General features: G+C 47.1%; 1 protein-coding gene across 6 annotated transcripts in view; it reads right to left on the reverse strand.

The window, feature by feature from the left end:
• The window catches only part of LOC119449022 (uncharacterized), a 71,624-nt gene that overhangs the window by 23,584 nt on the left and 29,479 nt on the right, over positions 1-18,561 (reverse strand). Inside the window, exons 2-4 of one of the 6 annotated variants that reach the window (XM_037712219.2) lie at positions 16,469-16,764; positions 12,636-13,013; positions 11,539-11,786 (exon numbers count right to left, since the gene is read on the reverse strand). The exons of 1 other annotated variant lie outside the window; for it this stretch is intronic. In XM_037712219.2, coding sequence (XP_037568147.1) covers positions 11,539-11,786; positions 12,636-13,013; positions 16,469-16,669 — 827 coding nt within the window. In that variant the 5' untranslated portion in view covers positions 16,670-16,764. The remainder of the gene's footprint in view (positions 1-11,538; positions 11,787-12,635; positions 13,014-16,468; positions 16,765-18,561) is intronic. 4 more of the 6 variants (XM_049666203.1, XM_049666205.1, XM_049666202.1 and 1 more) reach the window with 4 other exon arrangements.

The raw sequence follows: 18,561 nt of genomic DNA on the forward strand, positions 1-18,561 counted from the left end.
TCTCCGCATACAGTCGACAAGAGTGTCACGGTAGAGTGTACTAGATTCTAGTCACGGTACAGTGGCCATTCTAGCCACTTTAGTCACGGCATTGGCGATCTCCATTAACGGATATTGCCATGGAGGTCGAAGAAACGAGCCCCGTTATTTCACACATGGCCTCCGAGACGAGAGAATGGCGCACGCGTGCGTGTCCCAATTTCGGAGGCCATAAAGGGGGGCACTAAAAGCCAAGCCTGGTCAAGTCGGCGAAATTCCAACATGGCGTCCTCCAATAACGGGTAGCGTGGCTCGGAACGAGCGGACTTGGGTGCCTAAATTCGTCCGAAAAATCAGTCGCGAAACTGCATTAGCTCTATGGGAACCCGGAAGGTGCATTTATGAAGTCTGGAATATCCAACAAGTCCGAATTTTCGGAGTCCAAAAAATCCGTCGGCGACTGTATACAACTCTTGCTTGTGAAGGAAATGAAACATGGTGCAGCCTGTGCGAGTGGCGCAAACAAAAGGCTGTTTTAGTTCAGTTTGACAGTTCGGCTGTGTCACGACCACAATTAAATCTGCGTGCTATCAGGTTCGTGGCATTCAAACTTTGTGTATTTAGAGTGTGTTTCGCATATTACCCGCCAACTAGGCTCGCCGAATATAACGAATATTCGAGTAACCGAATACTTAAGATTCGGTTCGCGAATCAAACTATTCGAGAAGTTACAATTCGATTTGTATTCGTATATTCGAGTATTCGCACACCCCTAATGATAACTAATAGACTGCAGACTGCTAAATTGAGTAAAGCTTCGGCACTTATGTAGCTAAGTGTAAGACCTATGCAATGAACTAGGATAAATGCAATGTGATAAATATTAAGGAAGTAATGTACGAAAAACTAGGCAAAGTGATAAAAATTGCCAATTTGGACCAAATTTATTTAAGGGGGGACACGGGTCTTAGAAGACCGAAAATCGCGAAAAAATCGACTTTTTGAAGCTGACATTTTCGGTATTTAGAACCATTTTTGCACTATTTCGCGAAGTTTCTAGCTTCACTTATAATTGTTTTTGCCGCAAAATCAATTTGTAACACGCCTGTGAGGTAAATTTGAGCGCAAATTTAAGCAAAAATAGCGCTTTTTCCGCGTCGAACGGTTGCCGTCGCACACGGGTATCATGGCCGTCTTGGTCTCGTTTGAAAGAGCCGCCCTTCACCTTCAATTTCCCGCCGTTGCTGGCTGTCCTTGCTCATTGGCTTTCTAGAAAAAACGCGTCATCGAGACGTACCAACGTGCAATTGTATTGGCTGCTCGGCGCACGTGACAAAATCTAGGCACCCGATTGGCCTAGCGGCGTTACCGTCGTCTGCTTCACGCTGTCGAGACGCGCACAAGCGCGCGCCATTTTGTCTTGGTGTTGTCGATACTGCAGCTATGGTTCGGCCGATCAAGAAGTTCAGCACCAAGAACAAATTTGGGAAGCGAGTGAGGCGATCGCTATCGGAGAACTTCAAAAAGCGTCCCGCAATGACTCCGGACAACGAGGATGACGACCTCGCTGCTATCGGCAGTGCCGACACCGAAGCGGTCGCCGCTGCCGCCACGGTAGGCCTAACGGACGCTATACGCTCCCTTCACTGGTCAGGCGGCGCAGCGATCGGCTCAGCCGTCAGCGCCGCCGTGTCAGTTCCGCGAAACACCGAGGCGGCCACTTCTACAAAGGCAAGCTTCTGCGGCGCTGATTTGAAACAAGTCGGGCGTTCTAAACTGTGGTTTTTAAGGCAATTGAAAACATTGAGGCCCATTTTCGAACACCGACACTCGAGAAAGGACGTCAACTTTACGACAACAACCATGTATTTCGTGTCAAAAAAGTAAACAAGACGGACATCGCAGCAAAGTTCTTGTCACGAGAAATAAAGCACGTTTACGACGTCGAACTCAAAGTAAGTTAACAAATAAATAATTTATTCCGCTTAAGTGGGCAAATACGGCCGTAGACGTTTTTCAACTTTCATTTGTCGCTTCCGTATCCTGCGAGCGTGCCTTGCTTATCACATTTGTCGAGGTTTTGGCGAGTTGGAAGGTAACTTGAATGATTCTTTATGGAGCTTTTTTCTCCGTTGACAAAGAGCCTCGAGCATATTCTGGTGTTGTCATTCGGGCTCCAGTGTTAGAGGTCATCACCGGAAAAGGCCCTCTCCACGGCCGTCGGTCACGCCACTCAAAATGTTTTAGTACACTCTAACACAGCGCTGAACGGCCAGCTGCGAACAGCTGTTCACGTCCGCCATGTCTCCTAGTATTGAACTTCATAAACCGCAACATGACAGAGAGCAATCAGCTGACACTAAGCAACACCAAGACTGAACAAATGTGTGCTAGCGTGCGCGAGAAAAGTGCTATTTTGCGAATACTCGATGTGTGCTGCGGTGCACTCCAGCCTTAGTTGTGTTGTTCTAAACGCGAGAAAACGTCGGCATGAATGAGCCCGGTTTCAGCCGTCGCGTCTTGATCCAGGCGCATAAAGGAGCTGCACGTTGGCTTATTAATGCACAAGAACTACAGTGCGTACAAAGGTCCAACGCGGAGCGCTTATGAAGCTAGATTTGATACATAACAACCACTGCGCATTTGTTTTGGAGCGAGACTAGCTAAACAATTAACCAAACCAATTTACAACAGCGGGAATCAGATTACGCGTGTTTATGCAGTTGTCGCTTTATTGTGCGTTTTCATGGATGCAGCCTTGTTCTTTTTTTCTTTTTTTTTCAGTTTTTAATTTTGCTTTTGCGTCATAGTTCAACAGAAATTCGCAAGAGCGACTCTTGACGGCCCGAACCACGACGATCCACCTTCAGCCGCCGGGTTTCTCCCCACATTCTTGAAGGGAAGCGGCACAATTTGATGCCGACATCCCCTTCGTGGTTGTGAAAATACCTAAAGCAGCAGTATATGCGCATGTTATTTTTGTTCACACTTCTCACGGAGGAGCTGCCGAGTGGTCGCGGTGAATCCATTGAAAAATCTGAAAAGGAAGCATTCAGGCGCGCCTGAGCGCAGTACGGACCAAGGTGAAATGCCGGTGAGGGCCTACTCGCGGGTGCTCACCGCCGCTGCTAGGTGGCGCGACATGTACAGCCAAACTGCATTGCAGGGTGCCTATTGCTTATTTTGCTGCCCCAACAGTTGGAGGACGAGAAGAAGGAAGCAGAAGGGAAACTTCGGGAAATGTCATCCGTCGCGGCGACAGAACGCAAGCGAAATCTTATCGCTAAACGCGCCGACGCCGTGGTTCCCCCCCCCTGACGAAACGGCCTTCACCATCGTGGACTTGAAGGCGGTGAACGCACTGATATCGTGTTTACAGTGCAAGATTTGTAAGGGAGATGCGAAAATCATGAGAGGTGAGCGGAAATACGGTCTTGCCGTCAAGCTTCAGCTCGTGTGTACGAACTGCGGTGACGTATCGTCAAAGTGGAGTTCGCCGCGCGTCGATGGAGATCAAAAGATCAACCCGTTTACCGTGAACCTGCTCGCCGCACGTGCAATGCAGGCTACTGGCAACAGGCAGACTGCATTGAACGACGTGTTCGCGACGATGAACATTGCGCGTCGCGGCCTCCATACGAAAACATGGCAGGCGTACGTAAAGAAAAAACTTGCACCTGCCGCTACTCTTGCTGCCGAAAAACTGATGATCGAGTGTGCAAGTTCAGTTCGTGAGACTTACGTGGAACTGAACTTGGACAACCCGGGAAACATCGCCGTGTCATACGACGGATCGTGGATGACGCGTGGACATTCGTCGCACATCGGCGTCGGTACCGTGATCGAACTAATAAGCGGCCTTATGTTAGACTACGTCGTTCTCAGCAACTTTTGCGCCGGGTGTGAATCGGGCCCGAAGGAGGGTGACCCCTCTTACGTAAAGTGGAAAGAGGACCATGTGTGCCAGCGAAACACGACGAAAAAATCTGGTGAGATGGAGGTAGAGGCTGGGCTTATTTTGTTCAAGAGGTCCCTAGAGCTCTATAACCTCCGTTACACAACTGTGCTCTCGGATGGCGACAGCCAAACATATATTGCATTACAAGAAGAGAAGGTGTATGGATACATCCCCATTGCCAAGGAAGACTGTGTAAACCATGTGAAAAAGCGGATGGGCACGGCCTTGCGCAATTTAGTTTCCAAGCACAAAAGCCCTGGCTTGGAGAGCCTCTCTGGAAAAGGCCGGCTGACTGCCGATCTCATAAACAAGTTGAGCTCATACTATGGCTGGGCCCTGAAAACCCATGATAATGTGGATGCTATGCAAAGGGCAGTGATGGCCACTTATCACCACATCACATCAAATGATTAAGTGGCCAACCACACCTTCTTCCCTGGGGGGGCTGACTCATGGTGTCGGCAGAATGCTGCAAAGGCTAAGGGCGAGCCTGCACCAAAGCATCCCCGCAGCTTGCCTCCTCATGTTTGCGAGGCCTTATTGCCCATCTATCAGAGGCTTTCTGATAAGAGGCTACTCCAGCGATGCCAACGGGGCAAGACCCAGAACAATAATGAGTGCTTGCACTCAATGATATGGGCACTTGCTCCAAAGGAGCGGCATGCCTCGTTGTTCGCTATTGAAGCAGCCGTAGCCGAAGCGGTCCTGAAATTCAACGCAGGCAATGCAAGGAGCTCTACAGGCATACTAAAGGAGCTTGGCCTGAACCCTGGCAATCACAGCTCCAAGCGCATGGCTGAAAAAGATCAGCGTCGTTCTGTGGCTTCAGCATGCAAGCGCTCATCTGCCGACAACCTGCAGCGGACTTTGAAGAAAAGGCACACGGGCGCAAACAGTCAATCTGACTACAGTCAAACCTCGTTAATACATACCCGCTTAATGTGTAAGTCCGGTTTAAACGTAGTCGCGAAGATTCCCCCACCCGGTCCCCATTGAACCCCATGTATTGGCTGACCGCTTAAGCCGTAGTCGCTTGTTGCATTACATACGGTTAGTACGTACCATTTTCTTTGTTTTTATATGTTCACGGGCAGAAAATCGCCAAAATTTCAGTGGCGACGACAGGAGTTGCCGATCGAAGCGCGCAAAAGCATGGCCTTCGAGATTGGTAAGCTACAATTGTCAGCGTAGTGACGTCACAACATGGCCACGTCGACGTATTTTTTGTTCGTACGGTTGTTGCCGATCAAAGGGCGCAAAAGCGTGGCCTTCGAGATTAGCTTCTGGTAGCCCGCAGGAGCTGAGGGTAGGGGAATTCGCTGTCACTTTGGAATCCAATCCAAGCATCGTAACGGCTCAAACGCCACGTTTCTTTATTCTTTTCTTTCATTCTCCCGTGTCCACCAGTGCTAACGGCAGTGGTGGTGTGCTTTTGCGTAGTGTTGTGTGCTTTTACAACGTTCTTTTGCGCGGCGTGTCCTTCTTTTTTTTGCAGTGTTTGGTGCGCGTATTGTGCGATTTAATTTGCACGTGAAGACTGTTATGCCGTATCACGTTTTGAGTGTAAAGGAAAAACTGGAAATCATTCGCACCATTGAAAATGGAGCGAAGAAATCTGCGGTAGCCCGTGAGAAGAACTTGCCTCTGACGACTGTGTGCGGAATATGGAACGCTCGCGAAAAGTTGCGGGGCGGCTCAGGCAGCAATCTGAAGAGGTGCCGCATCAGAGACTCTGCTTTTCCCGAAGTAGAAAAGGCCCTGCTGCTTTGGTTGAAGAAGGCGCGTAGCATGAACCTGCCAGTCAGTGGACCCCTTCTGGCTGAGAAAGCGCTAACTTTCGCAGCTCAGCTGAATTGCACCGGTTTTGCCTGCAGCAACGGCTGGTTGTCGAGATTTAAAGCTCGCTACAGCATAGTGGGGAAAGCTGTTTGCGGTGAGGCTGCTGCAGCGGACAAAGAAGGCGCTGATGAGTGGCAGCACAACGAATTGCAGGAAGCCTTGGCAGCCTACGATGCCGCCGACATTTTCAATTTTGATGAGTCGGCACTTTTCTACTGCCTGCTTCCGGACAGGACATTGGCATTTAAGAATGAAAAGTGCACCGGCGGGAAACATGCCAAAAATCGGGTATCGGTCGCTTTCGGCGTCAACATGACCGGTAGTGAGAAGCTGCCACTGATGGTGATCGGCAGGTACGGAAAACCGCGTTGCTTCAAAGGCGCCCGTTTGCCATCCGATGTCATTTACAAGCACAACAAAAAGGCGTGGATGACTGCTCAGCTGTTCGAGGAGTATGTGCGCCAGCTGGACCGCCGTTTTGCTGCCAAGAAAAGGAATGTCCTGATCGTTCTCGACAATGCGTCGGCGCATGTCGATTTGGACAACCTGACGGCAATTAAGCTGCTCTTTTTGCCCCCGAACACGACAGCGCTCGCCCAGCCCCTCGATCAGGGCATCATCCGCTCAGTGAAGCAGACGTACCGCAAAAATCTGCTACGGAGGATGTTGCTCGTTATGGATAGCGGCAAAACGTACACCATAGACCTACTGGGCGCTGTACACCTACTCGCGCAATCATAGAGGGAGGTCCAGCCGGCAACAATACAGAATTGTTTCGCGCGAGCGCAATTCAAAATACTTGAAGGCGACGACGACGCGGACGGTGAAGACGCCGAGGACTGCGAGAACCTTTTGGTTGAAGTGCTCGAGCGGCAAGGTGCAGCAGATGAGGAGGTGAACTTCGGCACCTTCCGAGATGTCGACGGCGACGTGACCACCTCCCCGGACTTTTCAGACAGCGACATTGTTGCTGCCGTCGCACCTCGTCCAGCTTCAAGCGAAAGTGAGGAGGACAGCGATGTCGAAGTGGACGACGGCCCTTCACTATCCGACGCGGCGCGTGCTGTGGCAGTGATGCGAGCGTTCGCAGAGAAGCGAGGCCTAATGGACAAACTGGCCGCTGGACTTGCTGACTTCGAAGATGCCGTCGTCGCGGCGAGGCCACCACGGCGGCAAGTGAAAATAACTGACTTTTTGCTGCCTGCCAGTGAATAAAGCTAGCGTGCCTGTGTGTGCGTGGTGCATATTAGCACATTAGGAGTGTCTATACCATGATATTTTTAACTGTATAGAGCTAAATAAAGTATTATTCGTTTTTTTCTCGTTTTCTCAGAACACAGATTTTGGCCACTTTCTTTGTTTGCTGCTTTGATATCCTTGGACCTAGGACAGCTAGGGCTGTAATTTTTTTTGCAGCATGAAGCTAAATGTGCATGTAACACAGCGCTGAGGGTAGATTTTTCATTCACAGCTCGAAAAATTTTTTTTCCTAGTTTATAAATTTCTTGTTTTTCATTATGTATAAACAATGAACTTCATTGTGCTGTAAGTTGAGAAGCAGTTGTTCAATTTTAAATCTGCTTGCAGCGCTGTACTCCTTATGCATTCTAGTATCCATCCATGTGTTAATAACAATGTTATCTTAAAAATATCTATTTTTTATTGTTTCAGCAAACAATTTAATGTGATTACTAATTACCTCAGGAAATAATTGACCTATTTAAAATAAATTATATATTTAAAATCAGCTCAAGAAACTGAACAAGTCTGTGCAGTTTCATCTAATTTGGTTAAGAAATAACTGACGTTATCTTTACAACCCATGTCCCTCCTTAAAAAATGAGCTGTAATTGCAACAATATTGCATCAATTTCTTCTGGTCCAGTTCGCTGCACACATATCTTTGTGAGGAATTAGTGTACAAAATTTCATATCAAAATATTAATTTACAAAAGTTATCAATGTTTGCTAACATGAGGCAGAGCAAAAAGAAGTTTTGATAAAAACGTAAACAAATCTTTCAAATCACGTGAAAGATGTCCAAAACAACAGAGGCCTAAAACACACCAGCTTCATAGTTGGAGCCCTCATGAGATGCCCTAGACTCTTGTTTTGTTCATATGGCTGCTCGTCGACAACATAAAATGAAAATAGTATTTTGAATAATATTTATATTGACACGCACGCCGGCGAGGACTTAGCGAGAAGCTGTCACGATGCTATTTCGGACCCTACAAGATTATTCGACGGATTGGCGCACTGGACTACGAGGTCGTGCCAGACGGCATTTCGCAATCACAGCGGCGCCGCGCACGACCCGAAGTCATCCACGTGGTGCGTCTTAAGCCTTTCTACGCCCGCTGACCAGCTTAGGTATTTTGTTACTTTGTTATTTTTTCTTTATTACGCATCGTTTTGTTTTTCCTTTCGCGTTTGTTTGTAGCATCGGGACGATGCTTTTTAAGGGGAGGGTATTGACACGTATACATGTTTATCTTTCACCGGTGGCCGCTTTCCATCGGCTAACAAATGTTAAACGTTATCGCTCGGCGCAGGACGCACCTGTATCGGAAGTTTCTAGAACGTTATCGATGCTTCTTTCCGATGCCTGTTTTCACCGACGCTTATGTTATCTGATTGTATGACAGACGCGAATTGTCTAGAACTTTCTGGAAGACACGCGGGCACCAGGGAATAATCTGGAACATTCGATGACTCATGTATAAAAGCCAACGCGTTTCGCCACTGAGCAGATTTTCGACGATTGCCGACTGTGTTCGCCGCTATCGTTTACCTTGGAGTGCAACTTGCTTTTGTCGGCACAGGTTCGTCCAATAAAGTCCGTTTCGTCATTGACAGTTTTGCGACTGTTTTCTTCACCATCACTATTACGTGACAATTTACAGTCAAACCTCGCTAATACGTATCCACTTAATGTGTAATTGCGGTTTAAACGTCATATGTACCTGTCATATGCAAGAGGCCGCCGGTGGCGCGAAAAAGAAAAGGAGCACGAGAAACACGGGGTTCCGAACGGCGCGAGCGCGCAAGGCGCACGAACCGAGGCATAGTCGAGGGATGAACGGCGCTGTCCGTTCAGTTTCAACGTGGCACCGGGTCAGGAAGGTCGCATCTCCAGCTATGTTCTGGCGACGGGAGACTTGGGGGTCTGGTTGAGTCCGCGACGCTGGCCGTCCAAGGTGTGGCCGTTGACCTCGGCAAGTTCGGGCGAGGCTCCTGGACGGGCTGCAGCTTCTCACGGCAGGACCAGGCACCCCAGAGAGGATCCCCCTTCTGCGGCAGACCGGCACATTTGAATCTCCTCGGGACGACACGTCGGCACTCCTGAAGAAGTTGCGACGCATCCCGACGCTAGGCCTAGGCAGGTGGGCCTAAGCTACGGCGAACGCCATCAATGACGAGCTGAGGAGCTCGCCACCGACGGAGCACTGATGAGCTAATGATCTACAAAAGAGACGACGCGACGATAGCGAGGCACAGACGTCTGCGGAATCGACAAGTGCGCTGAATTCGGAGAGAAAGAGCCGATGAGCTTCGGACTTGGACAAACGTGCAACGACGAACACAACAAGGTGACTCTTATTCGCCGCGTCCCAGCGTTAATACAAGGTTGCCTGACTTTGGTGGATTAGCCGCCACAGACGAGTGTAGGCACAAATAGGAACATTCTTAGTATATTAGGCTTTAGGTTGTAACTTCGTTAGTATTGTCCCCGCGGTGTGTTTTAGTGTGCTTGTTTATTTTTTGTTTCCTTTCGTTCGGGTCTGGGGTTCGTGCGTAATTAAAAATCCTTTTGCTGTGTTGCCATGCGCCTGCCTACTCTCTCCTCTAACACCTGCACGCCCCCGAGATCGGTGACAAAACACATCCCAATGACTCATGTATACAAGCCAACGTGTTTCGCCACTGAGCAGATTTTCGACGATTGCCGATTGTGTTCGCCGCTATCCTTTACCTTGGAGTGCAACTTGCTTTTGTCAGCACAGGTTCGTCCAATAAAGTCCGTTTCGTCATTGACAGTTTTGCGACTGTTTTCTTCACCATCACTATTACGTGACAATATACAGTCAAACCTCGCTAATACGTACCCGCTTAATGTGTAATTGCGGTTTAAACGTAGTCACGAAGATTGCCCGACCCAGCCCCCATTAACCCCATGTCTGTGCTGACCGCTTAAGCCGTAGTCGCTCATTGCCCACTAAACAGTTAGTGCATACTATTTTTCTTTGTTGTTCTACACGCACAGGCACAAAAGTGGCAAAATCTCATGTGCGCAAACGTTCTATTCTAGCGTTGTGACGCCCGGGCGGTAGCCGCCAGCGATAGTGAACTTAAAACATGGCCACCATGGTGTATTTCCTGCTTATACGGCTGTTGCAGATTGCCGCACACAAAAGCATGGCCTTCAAGATTAGCTCCCCATAACGCAAAGAAGCCGCCGGTAGGGGGTGCGAATTAGCTGTAGCCGTCGAATCCAATTCAAGTATAGTAACCACGCAGAAGCATGTTTTATTGCGAAGCACATTTCTGCCGTAACCGTGGACGTCTCTTTGAGGTTCCGTATAAAGTCCAAACACAGCAACATTGTCGCTGTACACTCTATGTGCGAGTGAAAGCTTGCGAGGGTCAGCCGACTCAATCTCGCGCACGAGGCACAGCAGGGGAGGCGAGAAAGCGAGGGGTTTGCTTCGACGGCGAACGCGCGGGCGCCGTATCTTGAAAGCGATCTGCGATGTGGAAAAAGCACATGCCCGCACGGGCCTCATCTTCAATGTGATCTGTAGACAAAATGCAACTAATGCCGGCAGTTTCATATGCACTGTGCTTTCGGTATGTAGTTCGTGTTGAAGGGAGAGACAGCACGCTCCCTGCTGCTACCGCGCCTCCTCACTCTGTGTTCCGACAGCAAGTTTCCGCGGTTATTGACCAAGATGTGTTCATGTTTACCTGTGCACGCGTGACACCATACTTGTTTAGTTAGTAAGCGGGGCCTCATGTGCGAACTGGCTCGCAGCCTTATCGAGTTCGACGATGTCGTCGTCACGGCAAGGCTGACAAGTGAAGATAATTGATTTTTTTTCTGCTTACCCGCAAATAAAGCCCGAGTGCGTGTGTTTGAGAGCATCGAGACTTAGTTCTTTTCCAGCCGGTAAATAGCCGCTAAACTGGCACTGGCGGTTAATTCGTACATCGTTTAGTGCGTACCTAAACGTCGTTCCCGGTTGACTACGTATTAACGAGGTTTGACTGCACAAGAAATAGTACTGATTTTCGGTTTCACAATACGAGGGTATGGGTTGGAAAACTCACTTTAACTCCGAAACTAATGATGATAGGAGGATAATTTCTTTGGCAACATGTAGCTGAATGTTTGGGCATATATAAAATGTAAAAAACAAAAATTAATCACGTGCAAGAAAACTTAATTTTGAATGTGGCCTCCTACCTCGACAGGTGGCATAATTATTTGTTGCATTCTCAAGGAATGGAGGGCTAGACAGTGCAGCAATTACTGGGTTGTCAGGTATCCCACAAAGAAATAAAGATGGGAGAGAATCCTTCTGCCAGTGCTCCTTGAACAAGGCAACCTTAACAATGACAAGCAGGCTGTTTGGTTCCTTGTTTCATAACGCGCAGCAGATTCGGTGACCTTTCTTGTCCTTTTGTGCCGAATCCGTCATGCACTCAGGGCCAAGCCACTTACTGCAGGTAAGACATTGAGGCCAGCCACTTGTGCTCACCTGCCTAGCTTCACCTTGTGGGCCATGCCCGTCTCCTCAAGAGCCTGGCAGTACGGCTCCAGGTTGGTGAGGCGCAGCGAGGCAATGTGCAGCTCCTTGAGTGACGCGCAGTCGCGAGCTGCTTCAAGCAGCAGGCGGACCTCGCGCAGAGTCAGGTTGCAGTCGACGTCCAAGCAACGCAGTGACCTGGTGTGTTTGAGAGCGTCGACCAGGGCATCCACGTGCCATGACAGGCGTACCTTTTCTCCCTGGATGAACAAAATTATTACTCTTATGTAACCCTGAACGCTTCTTTGGGTCTGACAACTACGTCAGATGCTGCTGCCATGTGGCCAACAATTGAGATTGAGCAGGAAAAAGCCCACTCCCAGCTATCACCAACTACCTCTGTCTATCAGCTGACTATACCTTTGCCCGCAAAATATCTAGTTTCATAACACCTACTTTGTCGCAGTTTTTACCTGCGCTTCCCTCCCCTTGGTACCCAGTCTGTTAACTATACACATGATAACAGCTATCTGCCCTATGCATTATGCAACTTTTACAACTTAACCAGAATATCAGCTGCCCATGTTTGCTCTGCAACTGTTAATGTTACGCATGCCATTTTCAGTTCAACCACTCCTACAGAACTTGGCTTCCTTTCAATTTTCTTTGTTACCCTCCTGGAAACACATTCACTGTCCCCTAAGCTCTGCCAAGACAGATGATGCCACTAAAGGTCGTTATTGGAATCACCTTAGGGGTAAGGCGCATGCGTGCTGACGGGACATGTTTGAATTAGCCGGTGAAGGCCACTTTTAGAATCGAAATAACAAAATTTTGGGCCCATATAAATGCATAGATGCCGGCCAGGACATTCGGTCAAGAACGAATGAATCAAACAATTGAATTAACAGCAGTCGAATTATTGTAAGTCGTTTAAAAATAATAAGGAAGCTGCGTCAGAACGATCAAAATATTAAAAAGACAAAATTCTTAGAATGTGATCACCATCATCACTAGTAACTTTTCGCTAAAGATGGAATGTTTTTGGCGATGGCCTCACAACTATGTCAAAGTCAGCAACACTGCCACTGATTTGCCGCAACAATTACCTGCTCATTACGTTCCCAGACGTCCCATGTGCAGTCAGTGAAGCAGACCCCTTTCACTGTCTTGTTCCTAGCAAGGAGCTTGACAAAGGACTGGCCATCAGGCTGGTTCATGCGGAAGCCTTCGATGACAAGGTCAGTGATGCTGGAGTTGGCAGCCATCGCCTTGAAGATTGGGCTCGCGTCGTGGATACGCCTGGCACAAGACACGCTGAGCTCACGCAGGGACGTGGAATCGGCCAGCAGCTGCTTGAACGCTTCCTCATTGTCGTGCACGGTGAACCAGCTGTCTATGGCGAGGCTGCACACACTGGTGTTGACAGCCAGACTATCCAGAATTACTGCGGCGATGCTGGCCGAGCCTCCTGCTGCACCTGCTCCCTGCACACAACAAAAACTAGCGCTTAAGGCAGTTTGCTTTTCTTAGTTTTGGCTGGTCGTCTGTGACTGAACTTCTGTTATTCCATCTAAGCTGATAACCCTTAGCCAGGGCTATTGATCTAATCTGAAGTGCCTGTGCCAATTACTGTCAACGGCCGATTTTTCAGACATGCCCAGTAATTCGGATGCCATCGCAGCCCCACCATGTGCCCCATAGAGTTAAATGTATAAGAAAGTCTGAAATTTCGTACTCAAAAAACCTTTGCCATCGAATTTTTCGGACTTCTTGCCATGACCGCAGGTCCAAAACGGCCTTAACCAAAGCCACCAATATTTTGATTATCTCGTCACCTCGAACCGGCGTTTTCACATGCAGATCCGCTAGCATCCGTTGCCACCACCGCAGCAACGCTACCTAGCTACTGCGATGTTCGGTACCAAGCTTCTTGCTGTTCGGTACTATGCTTTTCCTTAAAACAATTTGCCGCTGTTAACAATGCGCCGACTCCGCCTTTGTAATCCTCGCCAATGGCTTCAAAACTCTGAAAGCATGGTGCGTTGCATAATGCCGGTTCCTGAAAGTCAGCTCCGCCTTAATACAGCATTATTACGTGGTGAAGCATACCATGAGTGGGAAGGGGCTATGGTCAAGGGACATGGACATATGTACTCCTTAATTATACACATATGCACCCACCGTCTCCTATCACAGTACAAGCACCTATACGCCTAATAAGTGTACTGGCAGGCCTTCAGAGCTATTTCGAACGTGCCTGAGGTGATTTGTGCCCTTCAATTCAAGTTTCAATTTAAATTTATTACATACATTAGAAATGATACATAGTTGTGTATATACAGAAGGAGGTCCCAAGGTTTTAATCAACAGGACCTCCTGTGCAAGTAAAATGAGTAAAACTACTAAGTAGAAAAGCAAAGCAAAGAGAGAGCATATATATTACAACAGAAAAATACATATATATAGTATGTATGAATAATGTTCACTGGTAGATGGGATTATTTAGTTTTAAAACAAAAATTTTACAGGTTTTCTTTAAACATTGGCAAGCAAGCTAAGCTACAGATTTCATATGAGTGGGTAAACTATTCCAAAATGTTCCTGAAGTAAAAAGCAACGTGGATCTACCATAATTAGTACGGATACTAGGCAAGAGCAAGTTACAATGGGTAACGAAGAGAATAGAATTGTGATTAGAGAGCACATGTTGTGGGAAAATGTCTAAACTGAGGTCATACTTACAAATTTTAAAGAATATAAAGCTTATGTTATAAAAATAAAGGCTAGACAAAGGCAAATACTTAAGATCAAGAAAAATCGGAAAGGAAGGTGAAAACCGTGGAGTGAATTTATTAATGTGAACTGCTTGTTTCTGAAGTTTAAAGGGACCCTGAACCACCCCTTGGGCTTGGTTAAATAACATAGTCCACGGGTAGCATATGCTGCTGTGAACATCTCAGCCAAGTTTTGCTGCCGTAAGCAGTGCGTGGAGCTCACAAGTAGAGTGCAAAGTTACCTTTCTCTCAAACGCTCTCGTTTCAACAGAAGCCATGATCCTCACTCTCTTCTGTGTGCTTTATTACGTAATAAAGCACATTCCAATAGGTGGCTGCTATTGCTCACTGCGGTTAGCTACACCGCGGGCGCCGCAACATGCCGCCACGAGTCCACTGGCTGCTCGCCATGGACAATCGCATTTGGCTTACGTTTAGTCCGTCGTGGGCCCTAAAATCGGAAGTCCTAGCAGCTACGTCAACATCCAAAATGAAATTTGAACTGCATGCTGCGGTGACATTTCGAAGGCGCAGCGTTGTGGTACCGCCCCACTCCGCAGTGCAAAGGCATTGAAGATGGAACGGGGAGCACAGCAGAGGCAGTGTTTGATTGCCAATACCTCCGCTTCTGCTGAACGCATTGTTGTACTTTTTGCAGCAAAGCATTTCTGAAATAGCCTATTTTCACTTCAATGTCTTTCTCCACTTCGATAAAAAGTGGTTCAGGGCCCCTTTCATCAATGGAGAAAGGTGAACGGAGTATGTAGGACTAGAGATGCGAAGTGTGGAAAAAAAACGGGAAAATTCCGGGAAAAAAATGAGTTTTTTTCGTTTTTTTCGGCGCAGTTGGAAAAATTGGCCAAAATTTCCGCAGGGAGAAACATGCAGAAATAAAACTTAGGCAACACCCAGCGTTGAACGTGAAAGCGAAACGCAGAACGCGAAACCGAAACGTCGCACATGATACCGAAACACCAAACGACGGCTGACCACTCGCCATATCACATAATGTCAGCTCCAGCGTCAGCGTGGCTTCGTCATTCGGGTGTGGTTTCTCATGTTTTGGTGCCCTTTTGGTGGCCGTTATTGTTCAATTTTGACTTTCCCTCGTTCACATGAGCAACCTGTGCTGGAAGTCCACATATGAAGCCGTGTGGAAGCAGATTCTGCAATGGTACGGCCAATTTCCGACGTGTGGATGCACTTCATGGTCGGGGAGACATCTTCATCCATGTTTCCATGTTGAAGCCACGACGAAATAGCCCCAGAAGAGACATTTCAGTGTTCCTTGTTCTAACTTCCGTAACAATTCTAAGAAGCCGCACCCGTTCACAGAGAACTGAACGCGTTCACAGTGATGCTTCTGGCTTGTCTTCGATTTGTTAAACCCTGCATTCGTTTGTGAAAAGGCAGAAAGCATTTCACTTCTGTTATTTACATAATGAGAGTTATGGCTTTTGACATTTGGTAATAAACTAATTACCGTATGCTCAAGAAAATTGGTTCTTTTCCATTTTTTCCAAAATTTCGGAAAAAAACACGAAAGAAACAGTTTTTTTTCCGATTGCTCAAAATTTCCGGAAATTTTGCATCTCTACGTAGGACCCCATGATGAGATGCAGTAGTTTGTATGGCTGTGTATAAAAGGCATATTATAGTATTGTGCGGACACAGAGGCAGAAGTAGAAATGGGTTTTAAGGAGGGCACGTATGCCAAAAGATATTCTAATGCAGACTGACGAAATGTGTTTATGAAACCGAAGATGAGTGTCAACAATGACTCGAAGAAAAGTAACATGATCACATGAAGTAAGAGGCTGGTTGTTAATTATTTAAAGGCATTCATTTATTTTTTCGGACTGCCTGACTTTTCGGACGTTTTCGTGGTCCCTACGAAGTCAAAAAAATAAGTTGTTGACTGTAAAGGGCATTAAATTGTTGACATAACAAATACAATTCAATTATAATGCCACAGCGTTAAGTGCCCCGTGTCGCAGAAAATCAAGTGTCGGCATCGTTGTCCAGCCAAGAAAATCATCCCGAACCACACCGACCACGCAGACACTCTGCATGACGCAGAAGCACTGGTGAACTAATTGAATTTCTCAAAGTTAGATGCGTCAGAAAAATCGTAAAGTACGACATATTGAGGCACCATTTCTCACCGTTCCAGTGACATGGACATCGACAACCTTGAGCATCTTCAGTGTCCGAGTCGTGGTCAGTCCGTCCCCAAGGATCTCCAGTGATGCCCACACGTCGCCAATAAGCTGCAGGGAATCCAGCGTCAGCTCACGAAGCTGTGTCGTTAGCAGACGGCAGATGACAAGATGGCACAGGCCGTTATCCTGGTGCGCAGGTCGCATTGGCTCAGCCGCAGGCACGTGAGCGACTCATTTGAGCGCAAGGCTTCACAGAAGAGGAGCAGGAAGGTACTCTGGCGCGCTGTTGGAAGCACAAGCTGCAACAACAGGAATCAAGAGGTGGTAGCCCATACATAGCAGCCCACCTATCAACAGCTATTAACAAAGCTAATTACAGTAAAACTTCCGTTAATTAAACTTCAAGCTACCAAGGGGTGAGGATTGCCACTGCGGTATCATAACTAGTAAAGGCACCACACGCATAATGAAAAAGACGTGGGTTCGGCTCCGACACATTGCAAGTTGTTTTTTTCATACGCGTTCATTTACCTTTTCCTTTTAAGTGCGAGGCACTTTAGGGGCCTGGGCTGTCGGCGGCGTCCGTCGCATGTGATCAGTCGTGATCACGCTCACAAACAAGTGCTCAAAACAGAGTAAAAACAAGTGCAGAATTGATCAAAACCAGTTCAAAATAAGCTAGTACGATTCAGAATAATTTAAAAGACAGGAATAATCAAGCATTAAGAGCATTAGTTAGCAGAAACTCGCTAAAATTGGTTTCGTAACACCAGACTGGTACGAGCACAGCGCAAGAGAGGGCGCCACCACCCTACACAGGCGCATCACTGCTTCTCACTTCTCCAGGTTTCACGTTAGTGCAGCTGCATTAGCGCTGGATTTGAACTACACAAGCGCCGGATTCGAGCAGAATTGGAGCTACATTAAGTGCTGGATTTGAGCAGGATTTCAGCTGGATTGGAACTGCATTTGATTTGGGGCGCAGAATGATCTTGAAGTCGTTTTGGGGTAGCGGCGGCAGCGGGCGACGTGCCGGGCGCGTCTCACGTCACTGCCGTTGCCGAGGGAGGAGGCGAGTGCAATAGACTCGGCTCTGGTGTTGATGACTGTCAAATGGAAACCAGCTGCCAAAAGTATTGTTTTTATTTCTACATTTCAATTAAAACACAATTAATATTGCTTATAGTTGCTTTGCCTCATAGTCTGTTTTCTTAACAGGCTTGAAACTAAGAAGAGTTAAGCACCTCGAATCCACTTTTTTTCGCTTGAATGAACTTATCTAAAATGGAACTATATAAAAAAAAACATAGTACTAATAAATTTTCACCTGCATGAACTCTGTGTTTCACCATTCAGCTGTAATAATGTTTTCGTGACAAGCGCACAGGTTATCACATCTAGCGGCAATACTGTTTACTGAAACAAGCTCTTACAACGTTATATACACTGGTTTTTACTCTGACAGTTTGTGACTACACACACCAAACAAATCCGCATTTGTCAAGCACTATTTTCACATTATGAATCATGAGCACAATTCAGGGAAATGGTAAGATTGGGCTCTGCTCATAAATAGGTAGATAAATGTGTTAGGATCTATTTGAATGTTCTAAACATTTTGCTTACTGATAGGTCTTTCAGTTAATGTATGTCTTTATTTTTGCTCTTATACCCCTGTCAACCCGTCAACCTTGAAAGTTTGTGACTGATGTGGCACCAAGAGGTGGGGAGGGGGGGGACAGCACAATCTTTTTAAAAGCTTGCTCTGTGCACATGCTTTCTCTCGGGGATAGATACACACTTTTTTAATTGCAAAGCAATGAGGGTTAAAAACAGGACGAACGAAGAAATTGCTTTACAAAACAAGAAGACAAGATACTTGCACACTGCCTCGTGTCTTCTCGTATTGTAATGTGATTTCTTTTGTCCCGTTTCAGCACTGTTTACTTCCCAATCATATACCAACTAGCTCACTTAGCTGCATTATTGCCCTTCATTGAAGATGGCATAACTTTAGACATGGTACACTGGCAGCAACAAACCCTGCAGAGCCAATAGAGATGAACACATTGCTTCAAGATCAGAATAATGTTTTC

Source organism: Dermacentor silvarum, chromosome 4 (genome assembly GCF_013339745.2).
Source record: "Dermacentor silvarum isolate Dsil-2018 chromosome 4, BIME_Dsil_1.4, whole genome shotgun sequence".
Classification (NCBI taxonomy): Eukaryota; Metazoa; Arthropoda; class Arachnida; order Ixodida; family Ixodidae; genus Dermacentor; species Dermacentor silvarum.